General features: G+C 60.1%; 2 protein-coding genes and 1 long non-coding RNA gene across 5 annotated transcripts; 1 reads left to right on the forward strand and 2 right to left on the reverse strand.

Moving 5' to 3' along the window:
- Positions 1–642: 642 nt before the first annotated feature.
- P4HB (prolyl 4-hydroxylase subunit beta) lies at positions 643–9698 on the reverse strand. The gene is made up of 11 exons (XM_072781991.1): positions 9495–9698; positions 8595–8801; positions 7154–7287; positions 6847–6984; positions 3485–3589; positions 3180–3305; positions 2866–3066; positions 2585–2705; positions 2309–2490; positions 2139–2225; positions 643–1564 (listed from the first exon to the last, which is right to left on the reverse strand). The coding sequence occupies exons 1-11, from the start codon at positions 9643–9645 to the stop codon at positions 1484–1486; spliced, it is 1533 nt and encodes a 510-aa protein (XP_072638092.1). The 5' UTR covers positions 9646–9698; the 3' UTR covers positions 643–1483.
- LOC140607317 (uncharacterized) lies at positions 9694–11532 on the forward strand. The gene is made up of 2 exons (XR_012009404.1): positions 9694–10250; positions 10778–11532. It is a non-coding gene; the product is annotated as an uncharacterized lncRNA (long non-coding RNA).
- Positions 11533–14274: 2742 nt separating this feature from the next.
- Positions 14275–18193, reverse strand: ARHGDIA (Rho GDP dissociation inhibitor alpha). 3 transcript variants are annotated; one of them, XM_072781992.1, is made up of 6 exons: positions 18040–18193; positions 16528–16743; positions 16319–16402; positions 15985–16061; positions 15838–15901; positions 14275–15653 (listed from the first exon to the last, which is right to left on the reverse strand). In XM_072781992.1, the coding sequence occupies exons 2-6, from the start codon at positions 16715–16717 to the stop codon at positions 15454–15456; spliced, it is 615 nt and encodes a 204-aa protein (XP_072638093.1). In that variant the 5' UTR covers positions 16718–16743; positions 18040–18193; the 3' UTR covers positions 14275–15453. The 3 variants fall into 3 exon arrangements, with proteins under 3 accessions (XP_072638093.1, XP_072638096.1, XP_072638095.1); XM_072781995.1 differs by lacking the exon at positions 18040–18193 and adding an exon at positions 17329–17482; XM_072781994.1 differs by lacking the exon at positions 18040–18193 and adding an exon at positions 17305–17463.
- Between the last annotated feature and the right edge of the window lie 5460 nt (positions 18194–23653).

Raw genomic sequence — 23653 nt, forward strand, 5'->3', positions numbered from 1 at the left:
CGGAGCTGCCCTCCTTTTCAGTTTTAACATTAGCATCCTAACATTTTTTTAATTAAAGATTTTATTTAGGGTAGCCCCCGTGGTTTAGCGCCACCTGCAGCCCGGGGCGTGATCCTGGAGACCCTGGATCAAGTCCCACGTCAGGCTGTCTATATGATGCCTGCTTCTCCCTCTGTGTCCCTGCCTGTCTCATGAATAAATAAAATCGTAAAAAAAAGCAAAACAAAACTGGGTAACTTGCTATTTCAACCCACAATCCTGCTTGTGAAGGCTTCTTGGTGAAGCACGGCAATGCCCTCGACTCACCCACCCTGGAGTGTGTGCCCCGTTTCTTGTTGGACCCCACGATGGCAGGGAGACTGCTCTGGTGCAACAGACCAGGGCCACCTTGGGTCCTGGAGCAGCACGGAGCAGGACACACGTGGCAGCCAGGGGTCCAAGGACAGTGCCAGGACACCCACCCACCCCACCTGACGCGGCCCCGCAGCAGCCCCCAGGGCAGGCAATGCCCTCCACTTGGTGACGACACAGCAAACTACCCGTGACACTCATGTGGCTCCCGTAAGCATGATGCGACCAGGAGAGGCCCAACCCAAGCCCATGCCCCGTGGCCTGGAGAGTTCCTAAGATAGAGACAAGAGGTAGTAAAATTTCAACTTTATTTGGCCAATGTGTTCAATTCTGCTATCGTGGTAGAAATGGCTGAAGAACGGCCTGCACGTGGTTCGGCTCAAGCACCCTCGGCCGTTTCCCAGCCTGGAAATGGAGGGTTCTGGTTCTGCCTGGGGCAGGCCTCAGGCTACCCTGGGAGTCAGAGCACCGGGGAGCCCAGCTTGGGGGGGAAGGGGTGCTGCCCGGGCCCATCCGGGCTCAGCCAGCACCCACCGCCCCTCCAGTCGTTTCTAGAAGGCCCCCCGAGACAGAGATCCAAAGTCTCCATTTAAGCAAACAATGTGAGACCCATGCTCAGTCACGGCAACACCGGCACCAGGTGGGAGGGACCCGTCCAGCCCGGCCCAGCCCCTCCCCACACAGGGGACAGGAGTCTCCAGGGAGGCCCGGCCAGAGTGGAACAGACACCCTGACGTCCAAAAATGTCTCAAAATCCCACAAATGGAATTTTTTAAAGTGAGAGTATAAACCTAACAGGAAGGAGGCTTCACGGGCATGAGATCCCAAGACATTTTAACGAGCACTTTGGACAAAACCATGTACGAAAAAGTACATCACAATTTAAAAAAAAACGGCCCATCAAGATGGGCTGGCCTGGAGATAAATCCCTTTCCAAAAATTGAAAAGCAGAAGGAAGAGACGGGCCTAAGTTTACACGTATGTTAGGATGAAGTGTGGCTTCAGAAAAGTTCCCTGCATTTCCGATCGGTGTTCCCTCGTCCCGGTGAGGGTCCGCGGGCTTCCAGAGGCCGTGCTGCTGGACGTGCAGCCGTGGGGGTCGTGTCTGGGGTGCCCAGGTCTGCACTCTGCCTCACAGCTCATCTCTCACAGTTTTCTGATCGTCCTCCTCCTCCAGGTCAGGCTCCTCTGCTTCTTCCAGATCTTCCAGATCCTGCGGGAGAGGACGCAGGAAAGGAAGTGGAGAAACCCGTCAGGAGGGTGGCACAGCTCGGCCAGCAGCCATGCCCTGCACCCCGACAGGTTGGCCATCAGGACAGAAGCAGCCGACTCTGGTATCTACGAGCGGATGTGTGGAACCCCAGGTTCCAGGGTCTGCAGCTCGGTGACAGCCCACCACGGCTTCACGGAGCACTGTCTTGGCGGGCCTGCTGCTACTGTGGGCCTCCAGCCCTATGCCAGCCCCCCTGGCCCGGGCACACCCACAGCTGCCCAAGGCCAACATGGACAGGCCTAAGCTGCCGTCTGGTGGGAGACCTCAGCCGATGGGCTGGGGAGAGCATGTGAGCTCCAGTTAGCAGGGAGCCTCACGGGACACGTCTCAGCTGCCATGAGCAAACGCCAGCATTTAAGGACCCCTACATACGGAGTACCCATCTGGAGATTAGCTCCCCCCAGCCCGGGTACACACGCCTGCCTCCCACGGTGCCCCCGCAGGCCTGCCCCTGGACCACAGGGCGCATCCCCAGACACTGGCTAGGGCCCATCGACCACTGGCTCCTACTCACGTCATCGTCCCCAGCTCCGTCCTGGCCACCGCTCTCCAAGAACTTCTTAAAACCATCTAGTGTCCGCTCACCGTTGTAATCAATGACCTGTGGAGGGGGAGAGGGAGACTTAGGGAGCTGGCCAGCAGCTCCCCCTCCCTGCCTCCCTGCCGGGCCCGCGCGTGGCGCACCGTCCTGTCCGCGCTGGCGGGGAAGAACTTGAGCGTCGGGAAGCTGTGCACTTTCACTGCCTCCACCTCGTTAGCCGTCGAGTCCATCTTGGCGATGACGATGTTTTCGTGGTCCTTGTACGTCTCTCCCAGCTTATCCCAAATGGGAGCCAGCTGTTTGCAGTGGCCACACCACGGCGCGTCTGAAAGAGAACGGCGCTGAGGCCCTGGGCCACCCACCCCCAGTGTGCATGCGCTCCGGCACTCAGACCAGGGAGCTGCAGGCCCCTCACTTACAGAATTCCACAAAGACGTTCTTTTTCTCATCGAAAGCGACCTCCTCAAAGTTCTTCCCGACAAGCACCTTGACGGGCTGCTTGTCCCAATCTTCAGGCAGCTCCTGGCTCATGAGGTGGGGCTGGAGGGCAGGTGGGCCGAGGTCAGGGACGCCGGGCCTCCGCCCCCCGCCCCGAGGACCAGCGCTGCCTGGAAAGGGGTCATGCCCATGCGGCGCCCCGTCCTCGGGACCCTCGGCTCAGGCCCAGGGCCAGCCCCATGCCACGTGCGGCGCCCCCCACCTTGATCTTTCCTTCCAGGAAGCGGTGGCAGAAATCTTCGATCTTCTCGGCCGTAAGCTCGGTCGACTCTGGCTTGTACTTGGTCATCTCCTCCTCCAGGGTGATGAGGCGCACAGCGGGGCACTCCTCCTTCTTGAGGCCAAAGAACTCGAGGATGCGCTGGTTGTCAGTGTGGTCGCTGTCGATGAAGATGAACAGGATCTGGGGGGAGAAATGGCTCGGTGGGTGGGGGGCCGAGGGTGGCCGCCTGCAGTCCTGAAAGCGGGGACGCTGCTGCTACCCTGCTGCTGGAAGCGGGCGCACAGGCTGCTCACCTTCCCCTTGAAGCGCTCGGCCGCCTTCTTGAAGTTGCTCAGTTTGCTGTCGTAGTCAGACACGCTCTTGGGCAGGAACAGCAGGATGTGGGTCTTGATCTCCCCTCCGAAGATCTTCGGGGCCGTCTGTGTCACAAACACAGGTTACTGAGTCTGAGCCACAGACCAAGCCACGAACACAGGATGTTCTCTCAACAGCTATGATGCCGCCACCACACACTCGGCGCCTGGGGATCCCTGGGGCCAGGACCTCTCCTGGGGCGCCACCCCACTCTCAGGGCACAGGACCCACTAGAGAGCCGCACCTGCTCTGTGAACTCGATGACCAGTGGCAGCTGGTTGTGCTTGATGAAGTCCAACAGCTTCTCCTTGCTGATTTCCCCCTCGAAGTTGTTGCGGCCTTCGTCAAACTGTGGATGCAGAGAGGGCCGTGAGCGCCTTGGAGCCCCCAGCCTCCTGTGCCACCCTCCCTGCGACCGGGGCAGCCCGCACCTTCCCGTCTGGGGGGCGGGGGGGGGGGGGGCAATGGGAGCAGAAGCCACTTGCCTCTGTCCACAAAACCAAGCCAGCGGAGGGCTGCAGAGGGCAGCATCCTCCAGGGCACCAGGCAACAGCGACACCAAGGGGAGGACACCAAGGGAATGGTGCGGCCTTTCCTAGGGAGCAGCTGCAAGTTCCTGCTCCCACCCTCCCCTGAGCACACCGTGCCCTTGGATGGAAGCGGAGGGATGGAGGACATCCCGCACGCTGAGGTCGGCCAGGAGACTGGCAGAAACCGAACACTCTTACCACTCAGCTGCAGTTGTCTGGAGAAAAAGGGACTTTCACAAGACTGTTACTTGTGATCATACAATGTTATTTTAGATGAAAGGGATTTAAGTCGGCTCCTCTGCCAAAATGTGGCTGAGATCAGGAGTCGCTTGCTCCAGCGACTGAGCCAGTCAGGTGACCCTGGATGAACAAACTGTTTAAGACACTTCTCTAATTTGTGGCCCAATAAAAATCAATAGGTATAATCAATCCACAACCACAGAAGCTCTTCGGGATCCCCAACAACATGGAAGAGTTCCAGGAGTCCTGGAGCCCCGAGGGTGGGAGGCCGTGGTTGTTGACCAGAGAGGCCCAAGAGGGGGCCTGCAGCCCCCTCAAGGGGGGCTCTGGAAGGGGCGCACAGAAGCCACCCCCTGCCGCAGATGGGCTGATGCCCTGCCCAGTGAGGGTACTGGTGAGCCTGCCTTCTTCATTCCCTCTGGACTCTCAGATCAGACCCGAGACAAATTACTCTTTTCATCTTAGACGTTTCCCTTTATGCTTCCCTAAAGAAACTTCTAGAAGAACAGGTGGCCACTCCCTGCTCCCTCCATTACACGTAGAGCCTGGGATTTAGCTGGTGCACAACAGGGGCTGCTAAATTAGACCAGATCGAGGCCTAGGCCTCGGCGGGCAAAGCCAAAGCCTTTGTCTTCCCAAACCTGGGACGGAGAAGAGCGAAAGGGGGCGGAGAAGCCAAGGCCAGGAGGCCAGGCCCACCAGGCGTGCCGCTGCGGTGACCAGAAGCACTAGGCCAGCGCCCGGCCTCCTCCAGAACCGCATCTCCACCCCCACCTGTCAGCAGCCTCCCCGATTTCATGCTGGGAGCCCCAGGAACAGAGCTGCCCCGTGCACCCGCCTCGAGATGCAACCTTTTAGCAATGCTGCCACCTCACACTACGCTCGCGGTCTGCTGAGTGAAAAGCAGACGACTGGCCCTCATTCGGCCGCAGCAACTAGCTCCACGAGGCCCCAGAGACAAACGAGCCCGAAGGCTTGACACTGCAGGCAGTGGAGACGCTGGCCCCACAGCGCCTCCTGATCTGCCCGCTTCAGAGAAAGAGGCAAACACAGCAAACACCCGACAAAGACACAGGTAAGTGGCCCTCAAACCAGCCGTCCAACCGGCAGTGACCCATGACCCAAGCCTCCATCCTCCCGGCAAGTGGCAGCTGGCCACTCCTGGAGCCCATCTGCCCTGTCCCCTGGGGAGGCACCCGGCCCCGGGCAGACAGGCAGACCCAGCGCACTGTGCGCAACTGGACCTTGGAGGAAGGAACAAGCAAAGGCGTCACGTGGAGAAGACGGGTGGCCCTGCAGGAACCTGGGAGGGGCTGGACCTGAGCCCCCCGCCCCGTGGGGCAACCGCTGACCTGCGCGACACCAAGTCCCCGGTTCTGCCAGGCTCATGCTCCAGGCTGCCCCCGAGCCAGCCCCAGCCCCAGGGGCCCGGCTGTGCCCAGCGCACATGGACAACGGGAAGCAAGCACTCGTCGGTCGGCCCACAGCTGAGCTCCCGCACACGCCGCCTCCATAGACCTTCAAGGACATGGAGCAGCACGGGGCCTGCGTGAAAACTGGTGCCCTGGAACTTCAGGGCGATGGGAAAGCAGTGTGAGGACCCAGCAAGGTGTGTGGCCCTGGCGGCCTCAGAGAAACTTTCCCCCTCCGTCAGCCTCCACCCCAGGACCCAGGACTCTCACCTCCCGCCCCGGCCCCCGGGGCTCCCACGGGCTCCCCTCACTTGGGAACTGGGATCTCCTGGACCCCTGTGTGATAACGATGGGCTAATCTAGCAACTCCGCTGTCTCCGGGGAGTGCTGTGAGGATCGGTGCCTCGGGAAGAGCACGTGGAGTTCCCGGGGAGGGGCAACAGCGGAACAGCCAGGACACCGGAGCAAGCGCCCCCTAGCTGTGGTGTCCCGGGTCCAGGAGTGTGACCAGGAGGCACCCTCGCCCCTCCCAGCAGCCCCGGGCACTGTGCCAGAGGCTGCCCTCACTACACAGCTGCCCGATCCACACGTGGGGTGCACACACAGGCAGAGACCGGTGCCCCTCGGGACCGTGGGGTGCGCCACCTTTCGGGAGCCCTACACCTGCCATCTTCTTGCCCTTTCTCCATGCCCAAGACACGCCTCCCGCCCTCGCCTCCGCTGCCTGTGCTGAGCCACATGCTGCTGACCCACAGGGACGACGTGGGGACAGCCGTGCTCCCCAGCAAGGCCGTTCAGTCAGCCCACCTGGCTGCCTGGTGGCTAAAATAAAAATCCAGAAACACGAGGCCCTGTGGTAACACCGTACACGTAAGCCAGGCCACGTCCCAGCAATGGCGCAAGCAACCGAAATGCACCGGTCCCAGACCCGTGCTCGCCACACCGTGGGGCCCGGGCCAGCAGTGGCGAGACTCCAGTCGGTTTCCGGTGAGCCCAAAGGTCATGGAAACAGTAAGGGTCACACAGCAGTGTCGACATCGTTGATGCGACATACTTATGACCATGTACTTAAAACTATCGTGATGGCAAACCTTGCTACGTGTCTTATAACATTTTTTTTTTTTTAAAGAGGAACTAAAACAAAAAAAAAAAAAGAGAGAACTAAGACCCCAGAGTGGCTCTGCTTTCATCAGCCCTGGTGCTGCCACACAAGCCAGAACAAAGGACCCACAGCGCAAAGTCTGAAGGCCACTGTAAGTGGCTCCTCAGGTCTGATGTTGCAAAACAGGTGCTCGATGAGTCCAGCTGGCGGTCCAGCACCGCCCGGCCAAGGTCCTCGGGCGCTGCGAGCAATAAGGAAAGCAGCCCCTGGCCGCGGCATCTCACCTGGGGTGGGGCTGCGGGGGGGGTGGGGTGGCACTCACCTTCTTGAAGAGGACAACCCCATCCTTGCTCAGCTGGTATTTGGAGAACACGTCGCTGTTGGACGTGATCCCAAAAGGTATGTCATCAATGGCCTCTGCCGCCAACAAGAACTGCTTGGCAAAGTCCGACTCCACGTCCTACAGGGAAGAAGAAGCAGAGGTGGCCAGACACCCAGACGCTGAGGCTCCCTGCCTGGGTCAGCAGCAGGACAGCCCGCTGCCCAGGCCACGGGAAACCAATGACGATGGGGAAGGGTGGTTGTGTGTTGGGGGGGGAAGGCCCGAAATGAAGTTCCAAAGCCTCTACCTTGAAGAAGCCAATGACGGTCACCTCGCTGGACTCCAGCAAGGCCTCTGCGGCGGCCCCATCAGGCAGCGTAGTGGCAGCAGGGCCTGTGCGCTTCTTCAGCCAGTTTACAATGTCCTCAGCTTCTCTGCCAGCTGCACCCAAACACATGCACATTCTACTGAAACCCAGGCCCACCCTCCCTGCCCATCATCCTGAGCTCTCTGCCAAAACCAAGGCAGGATATTCTCTTTCCACAGAAGAGCCACCTTGTCTACACACCTGTGCAAATTCTAGGGCTAAAAACGCTTTCTTGAGCACATGAGAAACTGTGACTGAGTTTGAAGCAGGGGAAAGGCAGCGGCTACTACCAAGCAATAGGGCTACCACTCCTTTTCCCTTTCCAGTCCCTTTACATCTTTTCAATTTCCCGGTCTTTCAAACTCATTAAACACACACTTTCCCCCGGTGGCCTCATTCATCATAAAGATGCAGTGCAACTTTTTAAAAAGGGGAAAAAAAAGGCTGGAAAGTCAGATGAACACCAGCTTTCCCTGTGACAACAGGCTGAGCAACAGCTGGCCTTGGGCATCCAGGCCACTCAGGCAGGTGTCCCTGTCTGTGGCTGCTGTGGCCTACTACATGTGCCTCCCAGACTAGGGAGGGAGCGTGATCATGCACCTGCGTGCCACAGGGCAGACCGAACGAAGCGCTAGGAGCCTGCTCCTCCTGAGACTGAGGCCAGTCACCGGTCCCCTCAGTTTGGCTCGCTGGTCCAACGCGAGAAAGGTTGTGAAAGCTCACACTTAAAAAGGATTCTCCTAAGTGGCAGTTCAAAGCTGAGTCATCAGTTACAAGTGGAATTAGGAGTAGCTGTTTTGTTCTCAAAGCTACGTGTCAGCGACGGGATCGTGACAACTCTGCGCTTCCTGTTCCACAAGTGAACGTGGGAACAATGAACAGCAGCCTAAGATGCAGACCAGAGTCACCGGCGTCAGGATTGCTGCTCCAGAGCGTTCTGACAGGGAGCTACAGAACCGGTTCTATAGACAAAAGTTTCTCCTCTCGTCATTACCTATGAGCCACAGCGCAGCCCAGCCCCCAGGAGGCAGCCCCAGAGGTGGCCACGAGGGCTGGGCTCGTGCGGCACCCAGCTGGCCTTGCGTCTGAGCTCGGTGACAGGTGACTGACGCCGGCTGGCACACCTGGGTTAGCTACACCTGTTGCTCTGTGAGGTCCCAGGGGCCCCAGCCCTTCTCTCCTCAGGGTCAATCGTAGGACCAGCCTCAGCTTGCTATCCACCCCAAAAGGCTGCCCTCCTCCACCCAAAAGATTCTGCAGGGATTGGGAATACTCCTCCCGGGAGCCGGAGAGGCCGGACTGGACCGAGGACAGGGCCCCTCCTGCCCCTCAGGTACCCTGCGCGGCCTGCAGGCACTTAGGGGCAGTGTGGCGGCCGCACCTGTGTACTCCCTGGGAGCAGCCGTGTCTCCGTTTTTGAAGAACTTGATCGTGGGATAGCCACGGACCCCGTACTGCTGGGCCAGATCAGACTCTTCGGTGGCATCGACCTTTGCCAGCCTGATCTCCGAACCTTCTGCCTTCAGTGTCCCGGCGGCTTTGGCGTACTCGGGGGCCAGAGCCTTGCAGTGGCCGCACCAAGGGGCGTCTGGAAGAGCAAGCGGGGTGCTAGGAAGCAGCACTGACCAAGTTCCACCGCTCCCCTCACCTTCTTCTGCGCACTTCCTTCCATAAAAACCTTATCTACTCGCCAAGATAACCCCCTGTGAACGCGCGGGGCTGAGCTGATAGCTCGATGCTCTTAGGCAATATCGGGACAGAGGCCACGAACGACAGCGCCACACCAACCCCCGCCCCCCGCGCCCCGTCACAGCACGGGACAAACTCCGGGGGACCCTCCGAGCACCTGCAGGCGGCAAGGGCAGGGGCCCCTGCGCTGGCCCGGGGAGCACAGGACTAGGAGGCCGGCGCCGCGGCACCTGCACACGTAGCGAGACCCGGTCGTGCGTGTGCGGGGCGGGTGTGCACGCGGCCTGACGCCGCTGTGGCTCCGGTGCTCGGGGCGCCGGGCAGGGCCGCCGCTCAGCCGACCGGGGCGGCGCTGGGCTCTAGGTTTCCGCCCGGGCCGGGCTGGTGATGCTGGCGGGCGGCACGGGGCCGGCGGTGCGCTGGGCTGGGTCCCCGGGGCAGGAGGGGCGCCCCCGGGACTGACAGCGGCTCGCGGGGCAGCGTCGGCGCGCGGCCCGTGCATCCGCGGGCGGGGAGCGCCGGCAGCCCTGGGGGCCCCGCCCCGGCCCCGCGCCCCCGCGCCCCCAGGCCCGGCCCGGCCGGCGGCACTCACAGAACTCCACCAGCAGGTACTTGTGCGCCGCCAGCGCCTCCTCGAAGTTGCCCTTGTGCAGCACCAGGACGTGGTCCTCCTCCTCCGGGGCGGCGGCGCCCGCGCGCGTGAGCGCGGCCAGGGCCAGGCAGAGCAGAGCGCGGCGCAGCATGTCGGCAGCGGGCGCGGCGCTTCGGTTGGCGCCGCCGGGACAGCGAGGCCACGAGAGCGCGCGCCGCCCGCCCCGCCCCTATAAGCCCGGCCGCCGCCGCGCGCGCGCCCGCCCGCTCCCGCGCCCGATTGGCTGGCGGGCTCCGGGGCCCGCCTCCGAGGCGCTCGGATTGGCTGCCCGCCCTGGCCCCCGACCCCGGATTCGGAATCGCCGTGGCCGCTGCCCTCGGCCTCGCCCGGGATTGGCCGAGGAGCTCGCGCTCGCAGTCTTCCCGGGCTCCTCATTGGCTCCCGGGGGAGAACTTTCTCTTCCTCGACTTGTGACTGGTGGCTTTCTCCCTCGGCTTCCGCGGGTGTGGACTGGCTGCTACCTTCGGCGGCCGGAGCTGCGCGGCTCCTGATTGGCCTAGAGAGGCGCGCACGCCCCGCGCGATCCTTCGTCGAACGTGGCAGTGGGGCGGAGTTCCCGGCTTAGGGGCGGGGCTGCGCCTGCGCCTCTGAAACCCCTCGTGTTGCATTCTGATTGGACGGCTTGCCCGTAACTGACACCGTTCCCCCCGCACACATCCGCTCGGCGAGCCGGAAGCTGGGGCAACGCAACTTCCGGTGCGCGTGAGGTTCGGGCGGTGCCTGCGGAGGCCGCGGACAGGGGGGCGGGGGGCAGGCCGATGCCGAGCGGGGTCAGCAAGAGGGGCCGGGGTGGGGGGGGCCGGCCCCCCTGCGGGCTCGGAAGCGGGGACGTGCTCCCGGGGCCTCGGGGCAGCGGCCCGAGCGCCGCCAGTGTCCGGCCGGCGGGAGGCCCCGCGCTTGCAGCCGCTCCCCCGACCCCGCCGGCCGCGAGGCTACGGAGCACCGGCCGGGACTCGGAGGCAGGACGGGGATCCCCGAGATGCGTGTGTGGACACGTATCGGTAGTTTGCATGCATTGGGTTAACTGAAAATACTCCATTTTAGCCGTGTGGTTTTTTTTTTCTTTTTAAACTAGGTTCTAGGAAACTAAAAATGACAAAGTAACGTGCAAAGCGTGGCTCACGTTGTTTTCGTTGGCCCCGCGCTAGACCAGTCAGCTGGCCCCCCCCGTCCCAGCAGCCCGCCCCGCCCCCGCTCTCTGAACGGGCCGTTTTCTTCTCCAGGAAACCTTCCTCTTCGTTTAATTGGCTTCCTCTCTTACGAAAGGGCCACCACCACTGGTTTGAGGACTAATCATCAATTTAATAACTTGGCAGGAAGGAGAGAAACGCCCACGCTCAATGTACACGTTGGCTGTCCTAACGTCCTCATTTCACAAATGGTCAGACACAGGAAAAAAGGTGCCTTTATACCCTCCAGAGTTCGCATTTTGTTGCTGCCTTGGCTCGTGAGGCCGTGCTCTCTCACCTCCTGTTGGGGCTCCCTCCACTCAGCGAGTTCCTGAAGGTCAAGACCAGGTTCTCCGTGTCTTGCCCCCCGTGCCACTAGAGCAAGGGTCAGCAGAGGGGGTGCACCTGCCCGGATCCCTGTGTCGTCTGAGCTGGGGCTTTGCTGGGGCTTCGGGCGCAAGGGCTATGCACACGTGTCTGGCAGCTGCCGCTCAGCCCAGCTTCAGTGGGGCCCTGGCCCTGCAGCTCAAGGAATGAATGACAGCTCTTCGTAACTAATGGCAAGCAAAGTCCCCTTTGCTTTTTCCAACGGGTGGCAGTTGCTTCATGGCTGCTGCCGTGTCTTCCGACGTTTTTGTGATTACCATAACCCTTATTGTGTAGACCACAATTTTGGGTCTGATATAAGCAATATTTGTACCTTGTCTGGATTTCAGAGGCACTCATAAAGACCAGTGTTTAGATGGCTGCATGTTGCGGCTTTGTTTTTTCCTGCTGTTGGGGACAGAGCAAAGAGATTTAAGATACCATGATGTTGGTTGATGAGTATGTGATGGTTTGGTGCAGCTTCACCCTGGAGCATACTGTCTGACAAAAAATGAGAACTTTGGGATTGAGGGGAGAACAAACCAGACAAGGGTCTAGCTGCGGCCGTGACCGAGCCTTCTGGTAGCTGAGTCTGTGCTTCCATGTAGCCAAGGGCAGCTGACACACCTTGATGCAGGTGATGACAGTGCAGCCCAGGTGGCAAGGCCAAGTCATGTCCTGTGAAGAGCAAAGACTAAGCAGGGCTCTGGCCTGGACAGGGCACAGTGTTTGGTATCTTGGCTGCACTGTGTGCTTCTCAGGGTGCCTGCGCCTCTTGAATTGGCTTTGTGCCAACCTGTGCAAGAGCAGCAATGTTGGGGTCCTCCAAGTTGGAAGGAGGCCTGATTTGGGGAAGGCCCGAGATCCCCAGTTTCTGTGGGGTTGGTCTCGGAACACAGGCAGGTTCACTGAACACCTCTGCAGGCCTTGGCTTGGAGGGGAGGCCTGGTATGGATCTCCTTCCAAGGGTCCCCTCACGTATCTTCCAGAAGCAGCTCCAGAGAGAGGCCTTGAGGCTGTTCACCCTGTACCCGGGGCCCTGCACTGGAATGTGCCCTTGTGACAGTGGCTCTGGCACCTCTCAGGACCAGCACAGCAGCTCCAGGGCATCCTCCAGGTGTCTCTCCTTCTCTGAGAAGCTGCCCATTAAATCTCATTTGAAGTACTGACTGACATTTTGATAAATACTATTCTCAAAAATAAGAGTTCTCAGAGTAAAGCTCCCTCCCAGTCTGTGACAGGGTAGGTTTCGAGGGAGTCACCAGCAGGCTCATGGCAGCCAGGAAGTGCTCGCTGGCCACGTGTAGCCAAGGGGTCGAGGGGTCGGCTCCTGACTGTAGGGTCCCAGTGGGGCAGGACCGCACAGCCAGCACAGCCAGCCCAGTGTGCACTCTGGGACACAGTGAGGAGTGCGGCCTGGGGGCAGGAGGGGGTCCTGAGGTTGGAGTGGAACAGTGCTGGGCATGGAGATTGTACTAAGTCACAGGAATGAGTCGGTCCCATCAGAGGTCCTGACCTGGCATCCACTGGCACTTCCTCAAGGAAGAGAGGCCCATCTGGGAGTAGATGAGGGGGCAGCTTGGGGATTCCTGGGGGACACGGGCAGAGGACGGGAGGAGAGAGGACCACAGGCCCTGGCTCCCAGGTTCTGTGTGGAGCCAGGAGGAAAATCAGGTTAGACTTGGGACCCAAGAGACACGTCATGTAAGTCCTGCGGGAACCACCCGACATCGCCCTTCACCCGGGGCGGAGCCAGCACAAAGTCCTCGCTGTTGGCAGGGAGCCTGCACAACGGGGCAGGTAGGGTCCCAGTTCACGTGTCAGGGGCTCAGAGGGCCGGCGGGGAGAGCAGTGCTGACCGCGCAGGGCCGCCCTGGGCCTCCCAGGAAGCAGCCTGGGAAAGATGGGGCAGCGGGAGGCGGGCTCGGGAGGCAGGCTCCAGCGCTGGGCTGGGGGCGGGCCCGCTCTTTGCCCGCTGCGGCTGCTGCCACTAAGCGGGCAGTGCCACCCGCACGAGTCAGCCAGCAGGGGGCCCCGGCGAGGACCTGGGTTACCAGGCTGCCCCAGCCCCCGCTGCAGGAGCGGAGGGGCAGGCCTCGCGGCCTAGGAGGGCAGCTTCCCAGCCCCCAGTCGGCACACCCTAAGCCACTTCAGGCCACGGAGAGAGGTTTCACAGCGGGCGACACGGCAGAGTCTCTGGAGCTCGGGTGGCTCATGTGCCTCTCCCCATCCCGGGCCTGCGCAGTTGCTGGTGCCCTTGGGTGGTCTAGGAGGAGGCAGGTCACCCTGCCCCCACGGCCCTGCGGAGGGGTTTCCCCCCTTGCGGCTCCTGCACCTCTAAACAGTGAGGGTCCCCTAGTCTCCTCCCATCAACCCCACTCCACCCATTCTGCCTCGGCTGCTCCCTGCTGCACCCACTTCCCTCCAGCCTCTTGCCCCAGCTGCAGGGATCCTCCAGTCCCCCTCCCTCTCGCGCAGGCTTCCGGGATCCAGCCAGGTTCCCCTTCTTTGGGGTTGGGGGACTCCCTCCGCATAGCCTGTGCTCCAGACCCCCCAGACAGGCCTGCTGCACACCTGCACCTCCCCCTCCCCACTGGCCCAGAACCCCTGCAACACAGGCCCTTTGGGGAGACTCCAGGCTTCCACCTGCCATGAAGCACTGGCCACAGAAACTGGCATGAAAGCCGGGCAGCCCGGGTGGAGCAGTGGTTTGGTTTGGCTCAGGGCATGATCCTGGAGTCCTGGGATCGAGTCCCGTATCCGGCTCCCTGCACGGAGCCTACTTCTCCCTCTGCCTGTCTCTCTCTCATAAATGGGTAAAAATCTTTAAAAAGAAAAAAAGAGGGATCCCTGGGTGGCGCAGCGGTTTAGCGCCTGCCTTTGGCCCAGGGCGCGATCCTGGAGACCCGGGATCGAATCCCACGTCGGGCTCCCGGTGCATGGAGCCTGCTTCTCCCTCTGCCTGTGTCTCTGCCTCTCTCTCTCTGTGACTATCATAAATAAATTTAAAAAAAAAAAAAATTAAAAAAAAAAAATAAGAAAAAAAGAAACTGGTACGAAAGCCTTCCTTCTCCTTCAACGGCCATAGGGGCAGTGGCTACCGCCTAGGGAAGAGCCAGCACTTCCCTGTGGGTCCTTGCTGCCCCCCCACCCCCGCCCCAGAGACAAGCAGCAGACACCCTGGCTCCTTTGGGGGAGTTTATTTCCCGGTCAGAAAAGGAGAAGCAGGGTCAGGCTCCTGAACATCCTAGGCCCAGGCCTAACAAGGGAGGCAAGGGGAGGGAGGCACAGGGGAGGGCTCCGACTGTGCGGCTTGGTCCCGCAGCTGTCCTGGCTGGGTCCGGGGATGGCCTGCCGGGGATGGTGGCACCGAGCCTGGGGGCAGAGGTGGCAGGCCAGGGGGCCCAGAGGACGGCACATATGGAGGCAATAAATACTGACCGACCAGGCACACGACACCAGGCCGGCAGGCCCGGGTGGGACAAGTAAGGCTCGGCCGCTGGCTCTGTCCGGCGAGGGCTGTGTGCTGGGGCCCCGGGCTCCTGCACCACCCCCTGGGACAGAGAAGGCAGAGGCGTGAGGACACCTGGCCTCCCACATGGGAATGGAGGCAACTTCAGTTTTGGCAATTTGGCTTTCCCCAAGCCCCTGGAGCCACCCCCACTGCCCTGGCCAGGGGAGGGGGCTGGCTAGGCCCTGGTGGGCAGGGGAGCAGCAGCAGCACATCCCACACACCTCCCCGGGCCACGGGGATTGCGGAGGGGGCAAGGACCGGGGGAGACCACATGCTCATGCAGACACGGGGGGGTTAGAGGTTAGTGACGGCCCCCACAGCACACGTTCCACATGTTAAGGCATCATGGTTAGACGGTTACGGACAGCGATGGATGAACTGACCGGGGACAGGTGAAAGCAGGAGGGTGGCTGGCCCCCAAAAGGCCTCGAATCATGCACCCCACCCCACCCCCACCCCGGAAGAAGAGAAAGAACAGGATTCAGGGCTACTGCGAAGGCCCACAGGGACCCGAGCACCCCCACGAGATTCCCTCGGAAAAGCCAGGGCCTCAGGTCAGGTGAGGACAGGTGGGGGAACATGAAGGGGTACGGAAGGGGAGGTGGGGGCCTGGCCTGGAGGCTCCCTCCCCCCTCCCCCCCCCAGCACAGGCAGAAGCAGCAAGGCGAGACCACCGAGGAGGCTGGGGCCTGCGGGGTGGGGCCGGGAGGGATGGGAAGGGTAGGCCAGGGAGAGCAGACCCGTCAGCACTTTGGTAAGGGGTTGGGATGGGGTGGGGGCAGTAGGGGTGGGGCGTGTCAGACAGGTCCGTCTGTCTGTCCGAAGGCCTGCCCGCCTCCCAGGCCAGGGCTCAGTCCTTCCATTCCTTTTTGATGGTAAGGTTCCACTCCCAGGACAGGTGGTCAGTCTTGTCGTCGTCTGTGAAGCGGGACTTGATGTTGTAGCTGCCGCGAGCCAACATACCCTTGGGTGCCTCCTCCATGGGGGTCAGAAACTCGTACTCCTCTGCCCGGGGCCCGTAGCTCCCCACCATGTAGTCGGTCTTGTCAACTGTGTGCAGGAGACACACTGGTCACCGGTGCTCCCGATCCCACCAGGGCTAAGGGCACACACCACCATCTTCCTCTCCCTCCTGGTCCCAGAGCCCTGGGCGGCCACCTCCACCCTGCCCCCTCCCACAGGCCACCTAAGTGGTGCCACGCCATCTCGGGGGCAGGGCCAACCCCCGACTCACTCTTGACGCCTTTCCTGTACGTGTGCTGGATGTACTTCATGCCCGACACAATCTCCCGGTTCACCTGCAGGGGGAGAACCCAGGCAGAGCTCGGTGGGGCCCTCCAGGCCCGACACCTCCCAGCTCCTCCCACAGCCTCTGCCTTACTCGGAAAGAGATCTTTATCCGGTACTCCACGCCCTCCTTCAGCACAAAGGACTGCTTCTTGAAGCTCTCCAGGTCCCCTGTGCCCAAGAAGATTGCACTAAAAGGCTCAGCTGCAGGAAGCTGCCCACCTCAGCATCTCCCATCTGCAGCGCCTGGCGCTCCTTCGGCCCCCACCCTGACCCCACCCGCCGCCCAGGTCCCTCCAAAGCCAGAGCCTGCAAACTTCCTGGTTGCGCTTCTCGCGCCCCCCACAAGGGGGCACCCGCGTTCCGAGAACTAGTTTCAGCGGAAACAGCAGGGTGGCAGGCGGGAGGACCTCAGTGATGCCACTCACCTGTCAGGTCCAGCTCCAGGGGGCCCGGGGCTGTGCTACACACCAGGGTCAGGCGGGTCACAACAACATTGGGGACGTTGGGGTCTGCGGAGGGAGAGTGGGTTGGAGTGCCTCCCCACCTCCCACTTGCTGGAGGCTGGGGGGTGGGGCTGGCGGCTGAAACCCAGAAGTGACAAGCATCCCTTTTGGTGCTGCCTCAGCCCACTTACCAGCAGACACGGCTACGCGGCCCAACAGGGCCTCCTTGTACTTGCGCAGGCTCTCGTCATCCTTGTCCAGCTCCTGGATCTCCTGGATGCTCTTCTGGGCAGGGGGCTTGTAGTTGACAGAGTGCTCATCCTCCTCGTTCTCAGCTGCGATCTGCGCGAGCTGCTCAGCTGTGGGCTCTTGCTCAGCCATGCTCACTCCTAGCTGGTCTGGGACACCTGTGGGCAGGGACAGGGCTGTGTCAGCCTGAAGGGACGCACATCTCCCTCTCCTGCCTCTCAGCAAGCCCCCCCGCTGGTGCAGGTGCGCTGTACTGAAGGGCCCTCTGCAGGTAACCCGGCCCCTTGTCTGGGCACAAGGGGATGTAAGCCTTCGGGAGGAAAGCAACTGCAGACTCAGCTTCACCCCCCAAACAGGCTCCTAAGGCCCAGAGAGGGCCACACTCCTTGCCCTGCCCACCTCGGGGACCTGCTGGAAACTGGGACAGAGCACCCAGAACCAAGTGGGGCCTGCAACCCGCTCCTTGAAAAGACCAGGCATCCCTCTCCCAAGCCTGGGGGAGAAGACAGCACTCCCAGCCCCGACAGGGAGGGGTCACCTCTGAAGTCCTGAGATTCTTCTGCAGCTGCCCAGACTCTCTCCCCAAGCGACACCTCCTCCTGGGTCTCCCTGACCAAACACACTCCCTGGGCCCGGTTCTAACAGGGAAGCAAGTCCCCACAGCGCAGCTCTGGTGACCCGGCCAGCCCGAGTCCCACAGGTGGGTCCCGGCCCCTCACCAGGAGCCCTAAGTACCCGCCAACCTCTTCTCCAACGGCCAGGGTACGTGAGCCACGATTTGGGAAGCGCGGCAGTGCCCACATGGTCTCAAGATCCTCCTCCGGGATCCTGGCCCCGGGCGGCTCGGACAGCGTGCCCCGGGACACGGAAGCCCGCTCGGGTCCTCCGGGCGGCGCGGGAGGTGGGCCGGGGCCCTGGCCCCCTAGACCTCGGCCTGCCCGTCCCCACGGACCGGCGGGCCGCCTGGGGTCGCCTGGGGCGGCCCGAGCCCCACAAAGGGCCGCCGCCGGCGGGGTGGGGCCAGCCGCTGTTCCAGGCCTCCCGGCCGCTTCCTCTGGAATTCCTCTAGAAGGCTCACGCCCTGACGCCACCCAAGTGTGGCCGCGGGGGACAGGATCCTCCGAGAGCGATGGCCGCGGCCCACACTTCCTTCCGCAGCGCTCCGCAATCTGGGCGGGCGGGCGCGCCGCGCGGGGAGGGGTGCTCGGGACCACGCCGCCGTGAGGGCGCCGCGCCCGCCATCCCCGGGGAGGGGGCGCCGGCCAGTCTGCCGGCGAGCAGCGGCGCGGACGGGGGCGCCGCGGGACACGGGCGGTGGCCCCCGAGGAGGCCCGCGCCCACCCCGGCGAGCGGCGCGAACAAAGGCGCGGCACCCCCGGCCCCGCGGCGCCCGCCCTCCCGGTCCCGCCCCGCCCCGCCTCGCCCTGCCCGCCGCCGCCGCCGCCGCCGCTCACCGGAGGCTCGACCGCGCCGCTCTCGCGCTCCCTCCCGCACGGAATGACGAACGTCGCCGCCCCGCCCGCGCGCGCCCGGCCGGCCACTTCCGGGGTCACGCGACTTCCGCTCGCGCCGGGCGGACGGCGGAGGGCGGACGGCGCATGCGCGCGCACGGGCCGCCGGGAGCGCGCCGCCGCCATCTTGTGGAGCCGGCCTCCGTGGGCGCGTCCGCGGGGGCGGGGCCGGGGCCGCTCGCGGGGCGCCGGGTGCTCTCCGGTGCGGGGCGTCCCCGGGTCCCGGCGCGGCGGAGGGGGGTCCGGCCCCGAGGCGCTCCTCGCAGCCTAATCCGGAAGCTCCCGGTGCGGCCGGCCCGGTCGCTTCCGCCCGCCCTTCCCCGAGGCCGGCAGGTGTCCGAATGAGCCGCGCGCGCCGCCGAGCCCCGGCAGGTGCCGCCCCCCCCCCCGCGCCCCGCCCTCGGCCCGGCGCTCGGCCCCGCGCGGCACCTGTGCGGAGGGAACTGAAGGCAAGCTACGAACCTGGCTACCGGTTTGGAGATATTTTTTAGTACCGGGGGAATATGTGCAGATTTTGCGTGACGTAGGAGCCGCGCGCCGGCTGTGTGTGCAGAGCCTCGGCTGTGTGTGCAGAGCCTCGTGGTGAGCGCCTCGGTGTGCTGCTCTCCCGCTTCCCCTGTGCAAGCCCGCACCCGGCCCGCCGCCCTACACGCCCAGCGGCTGGGAGAGGAAAAGGTCGGCTTGCAGATCACCCAAGTGCTTTTGAAAAACAAAACAAAAAGTAAAAAAAAACAGCTGTAGGAAAATTCAAACACATTTTATACGTGATCTATTACAGTGTAAAAACGTTCCCATGGTATTTAGCAGCTTGACACAGCAGTTCTACGGCTGAGATCAGGGAGCTGCTTGGCAGGCGGCCCTGGCTCCTGGTCTGTGAGGTCGCAGGCCAGCCGCCAGCCAGAGCCCCGGTCCCTAGGCTCTTGCAGATGCTATGAACAGGAGTCTGGTTCCTCCTGCGCTGGAGGACTCAGTGCCACCTGGCACTCCCAACCTCTCCAGAGGGCTGCCCACAGCAAGGTAGCTGACTTGTCCCAGGTGAGGCCTCAGAGGCGGACAGATGGACCATGGACAGAGGACAAGAGCCGGGAAACAGCAAGCACTGGAGGCGAAGCTGCACTGGCTCTTAGAAGCTGAATCTCAGAAGCAAGGTCCCTGGTGCTCTGCTCACACAGACCTGCCCCAGGACAGTGTAGGAGGGGCCACGGGGTGAGAAGACGGGCCGGCCAGGCCGTCGGGCCCTGTCTTGCAGGTGCCCCACCACATGCACCAAAGTCCAAAGAAGAGTACTGTGAACCCGGTGGGCTTGGCAGCTAGCTTCAGCAGTTAGCAGCCTGCGGCCTTTCTTCCACCTGTGCCCTCCCTCCTCCCCCACACACAGCAGGTTTGAAGCAAACCTCAGAGGTGACGGCGACCATAAATCTTCTAGCATGTGTTTATTTCAGAGGAAGGGGATCCCTTCTGGCCACCGCACCCTTATCCACCTGTTGCAGGATCTACCGCCGGGTAAGGAACAGCTCAGTGGACTGGCTCGGAGCAGCAACCTGCAGCTGCCTCTGCTGTTCTGTGGGCTGCTCGAGCATAGCCGGAGCTCTCCTGCCGTTGCCGTCAGGTCAGGTCCATGCTGGAGCCCCCCCCCACTCCGGGCCAGCGCTCAGCCGAGGCTGCCAGCCCCAGGCCCTTCCACACAACTCCTGTGGGGTTTTGGCAGCTGGATTCCAAGGGCAGGTGTTCTGAGAGGCCTGCTCACAAGTCTCGGTGGGAACCCACTGGTCAGTGCCAGAAACCAAACTTTGGCAGCTTTTCACTAGTCAAGCCCAAGACATGAGTCCTCCTGGGTGAAGGGCAGGACATTAGATTCCACCTCTTTCAAGGAAGAAAAGCAATCACCGTGTGGCCTCCTGATCCAACCAAATGACTCGCATTCCTCTCCTATAAACATGTGGCCTCCCAAGACCCCCAGAAGTCTCATCCCCTTTTGACTTCAGCTCAGGTGCAGGGGAGAGTGGCGCTGGGGTGCGGCTTCTCTTAATCTGAAAATTGAGGCCCAAGAACCGGAAGCCCTGCCCCACATCACCAGATAAACCATCCCATCTCCCTCCCTGACCTACACAATCTGGGAGTGTGATATAAAATGGTGTTGGTTTTGCACTAAGTTTTGGGTAATTTCTTATAAAGCAACTGACACTGGAACACCAACCAGGAAAAAGAACAACAGTCCTAAACATCATTAAAGATCCAAACGGGGACGCCCGGGTGGCTCAGGGGTTGAGTGCCTGCCTTTGACTCCGGGCGTGATCCTGGGGTCCTGAGATTGAGACCCGCATCAGGCTCCCCATGGGGAGCCTGCTTCTCCCCATGAATAAGTAAATACATCTTTTTTAAAAAGATCCAAACAGGGGATCCCTGGGTGGCTTAGCGGTTTGGCACCTGCCTTTGGCCCAGGGCGCGATCCTGGAGTCCCGGGATCGAGTCCTGCGTCGGGCTCCCAGCAGGAAGCCTGCTTCTCCCTCCTCCTGTGTCTCTGCCTCTCTCTCTCTCTCTCTCTCTCTATCATGAATAAATAAATCTTTTTAAAAAATAAAAAGATCCATACATTATTTTCCTTGATCACATTGTGAGTTCTTTGATTTTTGTTTGAATCAGAATCAAATTAAATTTCATGCATGGCAGTTAGTTGTACACTGGTGTCTTCATGGATAGGATCATCCTCCTTGCTCCATGTAATGTCCTGTTGAAGGACCCTGGGGTCCTGCAGAGTCCCCATGGCTGAGAACCTGGAGGCAACCCCCCAGCCCAGCACTGAGCCGCTCCTGTCCTCCATCCTTTCCGTGGGGTGGAGGGCAGACCTGTGGAAACCAGGTTTTGGATGTGATGTGGTGCTTCCTTTAGTTTTTGTACCATCACAAGGGAGCAGTGACACTATTTTGAAAAAAATTTTTTAAGTTTTATTTATGATAGACACAGAGAGAGGCAGAGACACAGACAGAGGGAGAAGCAGGCTCCATGCCAGGAGCCTGACGCGGGACTTGATCCCGGGACTCCAGGATCGCACCCTGGGCCAAAGGCAGGTGCCAAACCGCTGAGCCACCCAGGGAACTTTTGTTAAATTAGCAAAGAACCTAAGATGTGAGCACGCGGGATAACAGCACGGCCGCACCTGATGCAGGGGGGCTGGGGGGCTGGGGGCAGCTGTGGACCTACCTACACCTTACACCTCAGCAGTGCTCAGGTGGTGGGTCTCAGCAAGGGCAAGGTGAAAAACTTACCCTGAGGAGATCACCGTGGGTGTGAGCAGAGGTTTGGATACAAGGTTCACTGCAGCATTTTTTCAGCATCAAACCTTTTCATCCCAGGGTTCTGAAAAGCATGGAACAGATCACTGCGTGGCTCTGCACTCTCCTGCGGTGGCAGGATATCTACGCGGTATTTAATAAATGCTGATGCAGGAGCCCGGAGGGGGGGGGTGGCGGGGGGTGTTGCGGGGGGCTCAGCGGTTGAGGACCTGCTTTCACCTCAGGCCCCTTCAGCTCAGGGCGTGACCCTGGGGTCCCGGAATCGAGTCCCGCATCCCACTCCCCGCAGGGAGCCTGCTTCTCCCTCTGCCTGGGTCTCTGCCTCACTTTGTGTCTCTCAGGAATAAATACATAAAATCTTAAATAAATAAATACAAATGCTGATACACATTACTTTAAAAACCCTGTGAATTAAAGCTTTTCAATGTGATTCAAATAAAAAGAGTTAATAACATAGACCATTTTTTTACAGGTATATTTACAAAATCCATCCACCAAAAGTTTATAATTCAATTATTTTTTAGTAAATCTGTAGAGTTGCATAAACATCACTCCAAACTTTACCTCAAGCTATTTGCCATTGATGCCTCTTCCTACCACCCCATTTCTCCCGGACCCTGGCAACCACTGTCCTGCTTTTTGGGCCTTTTTTGCCTTTCCTGATCATTTCACATAAGTGGAATCATACAATAAACAGTCTTATGGTGTCTTGTGACTAATGTTTCTCAAGTCCATCTATGGCATGAAATGTGTGTGCTATCCTGTTGGTTAAGTAACTACAGCACGTTTTTTTTTATTCATTTGTTCATTGATGGCCTTTTGGTTTCCTTTTTGTCCATTGTGAACATTTGCATTTTTCTTTGTGTGAACCTATGTTCTTTTATCTCCAGTAGATTCCCAAGAGTGGGATTCCCCATGTTTTCCAAGGAGGATGTTCCCATTTTACAGTCCTGCCAGCAATAAAAGAAGGTTCCAGTGGGGCACACCCTAGACAATACTTGGCACTGTCTGTCTTTTTGATTAAAGTCCAGTGTGACATGATGTCTCATTGTGGGTTTGATTTGCATCTCCCTGAAGACGTCTCTTCCTTGGTAAAACATCTACTCAAGTCTGTTGTCCATTTCTTTAAAAAGATTTATTTATTTATTTATGGTAGAGAGAGAGGCAGAGACAGGCAGAGAGAGAAGCAGGCTCCATGCTGGGAGCCCGGCGCGTAACTCGATCCCGGGACTCCAGGATCACTCCCTGGGCCAAAGGCAGGCTCTAAACCGCTGAGCCATCCAGGGATCCCCTCTGTTGTCCATTTTTATTTTATTTTATTTTATTTTTATTATTTTTTTTAATTTTCTTTATTTATTCATGAGAGACACAGAGAGAGAGAGAGGCAGAGACACAGGCAGAGGGAGAAGCAGGCTCCACTCAAGGAGCCCGACGTGGGACTTGATCCTGGGTCTCCAGGATCACACCCTGGGCCGAAGGCAGGGGCCAAACCACTGAACCACCGGGCTGCCCTTTTGTCCATTTTTAAATTGGGTCGCCTTACTCAGTTGTAATAGTACTTATATGTTCTGGATATCATTTATCAGGTGTATGATTTGGAAGTATAAAGATTTTAAGTAATCTTTACACCCAACATGGAGCTTGAACTCACAATCCTGAGACCAAGAGTCACATGCTCCACCTACTGAGCCAGCCAGGCACCCCAGGTCACCATAAATTTAAGAGTTTATTTCTGAAATCTCTCTCCCTTTTTTTTTTTAAAGATTTTATTTATTTATTCATGACGGACACAGAGAGAAAGAGAGAGGCCGAGACACAGGCAGAGGGAGAAGCAGGCTCCATGCAGGGAGCCTGATGTGGGACTCGATCCCGGGTCTCTAGGATCACACCCCAGGCCGAAGGTGGCGCTAAACTGCTGGCCACCGGGGCTCCCTATTTCTGAAATCTCAATTCTGTTTCCCAACCTATATGCCCATTCTTTTTTTTTAAGATTTTATTTATTTATTCAAGAAGGAATGGAGAGAGAGGCAGAGACACAGGCAGAGGGGAGAAGAAGGCTCTATGCAGGGAGCCCGACGTGGGACTCCATCCTGGGTCTCCAGGATCACGCCCTGGGCCGAAGGCAGCACTGAACCGCTGAGCCACCCAGGGATTACCGCCCATATGCCCATTTTTAACACCCCAATCCCTTGGTTACTGTAGCTTTGTAGTCACTTTTGATAATAGATAGTTTAAGTTCTCCAAGTTTGTTATATTTTTCAAAA

Source organism: Canis lupus, chromosome 16 (assembly GCF_048164855.1).
Source record: "Canis lupus baileyi chromosome 16, mCanLup2.hap1, whole genome shotgun sequence".
In the NCBI taxonomy this organism is placed as follows: domain Eukaryota; kingdom Metazoa; phylum Chordata; class Mammalia; order Carnivora; family Canidae; genus Canis; species Canis lupus.

What these genes read in the sequence shown, in the direction of transcription:
- P4HB (XM_072781991.1), bottom strand. Translation starts at nt 9,645, where the DNA reads ATGCTGCGCCGCGCTCTGCTCTGCCTGGCCCTGGCCGCGCTCACGCGC. An exon ending in GGGTTGTCCTCTTCAAGAAG is followed by an intron (nt 3,590 to 6,846) that starts GTGAGTGCCACC and finishes CTGCATCCACAG; the next exon opens with TTTGACGAAGGCCGCAACAA. An exon ending in TCCTGGAAGGAAAGATCAAG is followed by an intron (nt 2,706 to 2,865) that starts GTGGGGGGCGCC and finishes CCTGCCCTCCAG; the next exon opens with CCCCACCTCATGAGCCAGGA.
- ARHGDIA (XM_072781992.1), bottom strand. Translation starts at nt 16,717, where the DNA reads ATGGCTGAGCAAGAGCCCACAGCTGAGCAGCTCGCGCAGATCGCAGCT. An exon ending in CCGCGTAGCCGTGTCTGCTG is followed by an intron (nt 16,403 to 16,527) that starts GTAAGTGGGCTG and finishes CTCCCTCCGCAG; the next exon opens with ACCCCAACGTCCCCAATGTT. An exon ending in CCTGGAGCTGGACCTGACAG is followed by an intron (nt 16,062 to 16,318) that starts GTGAGTGGCATC and finishes TCTTGGGCACAG; the next exon opens with GGGACCTGGAGAGCTTCAAG.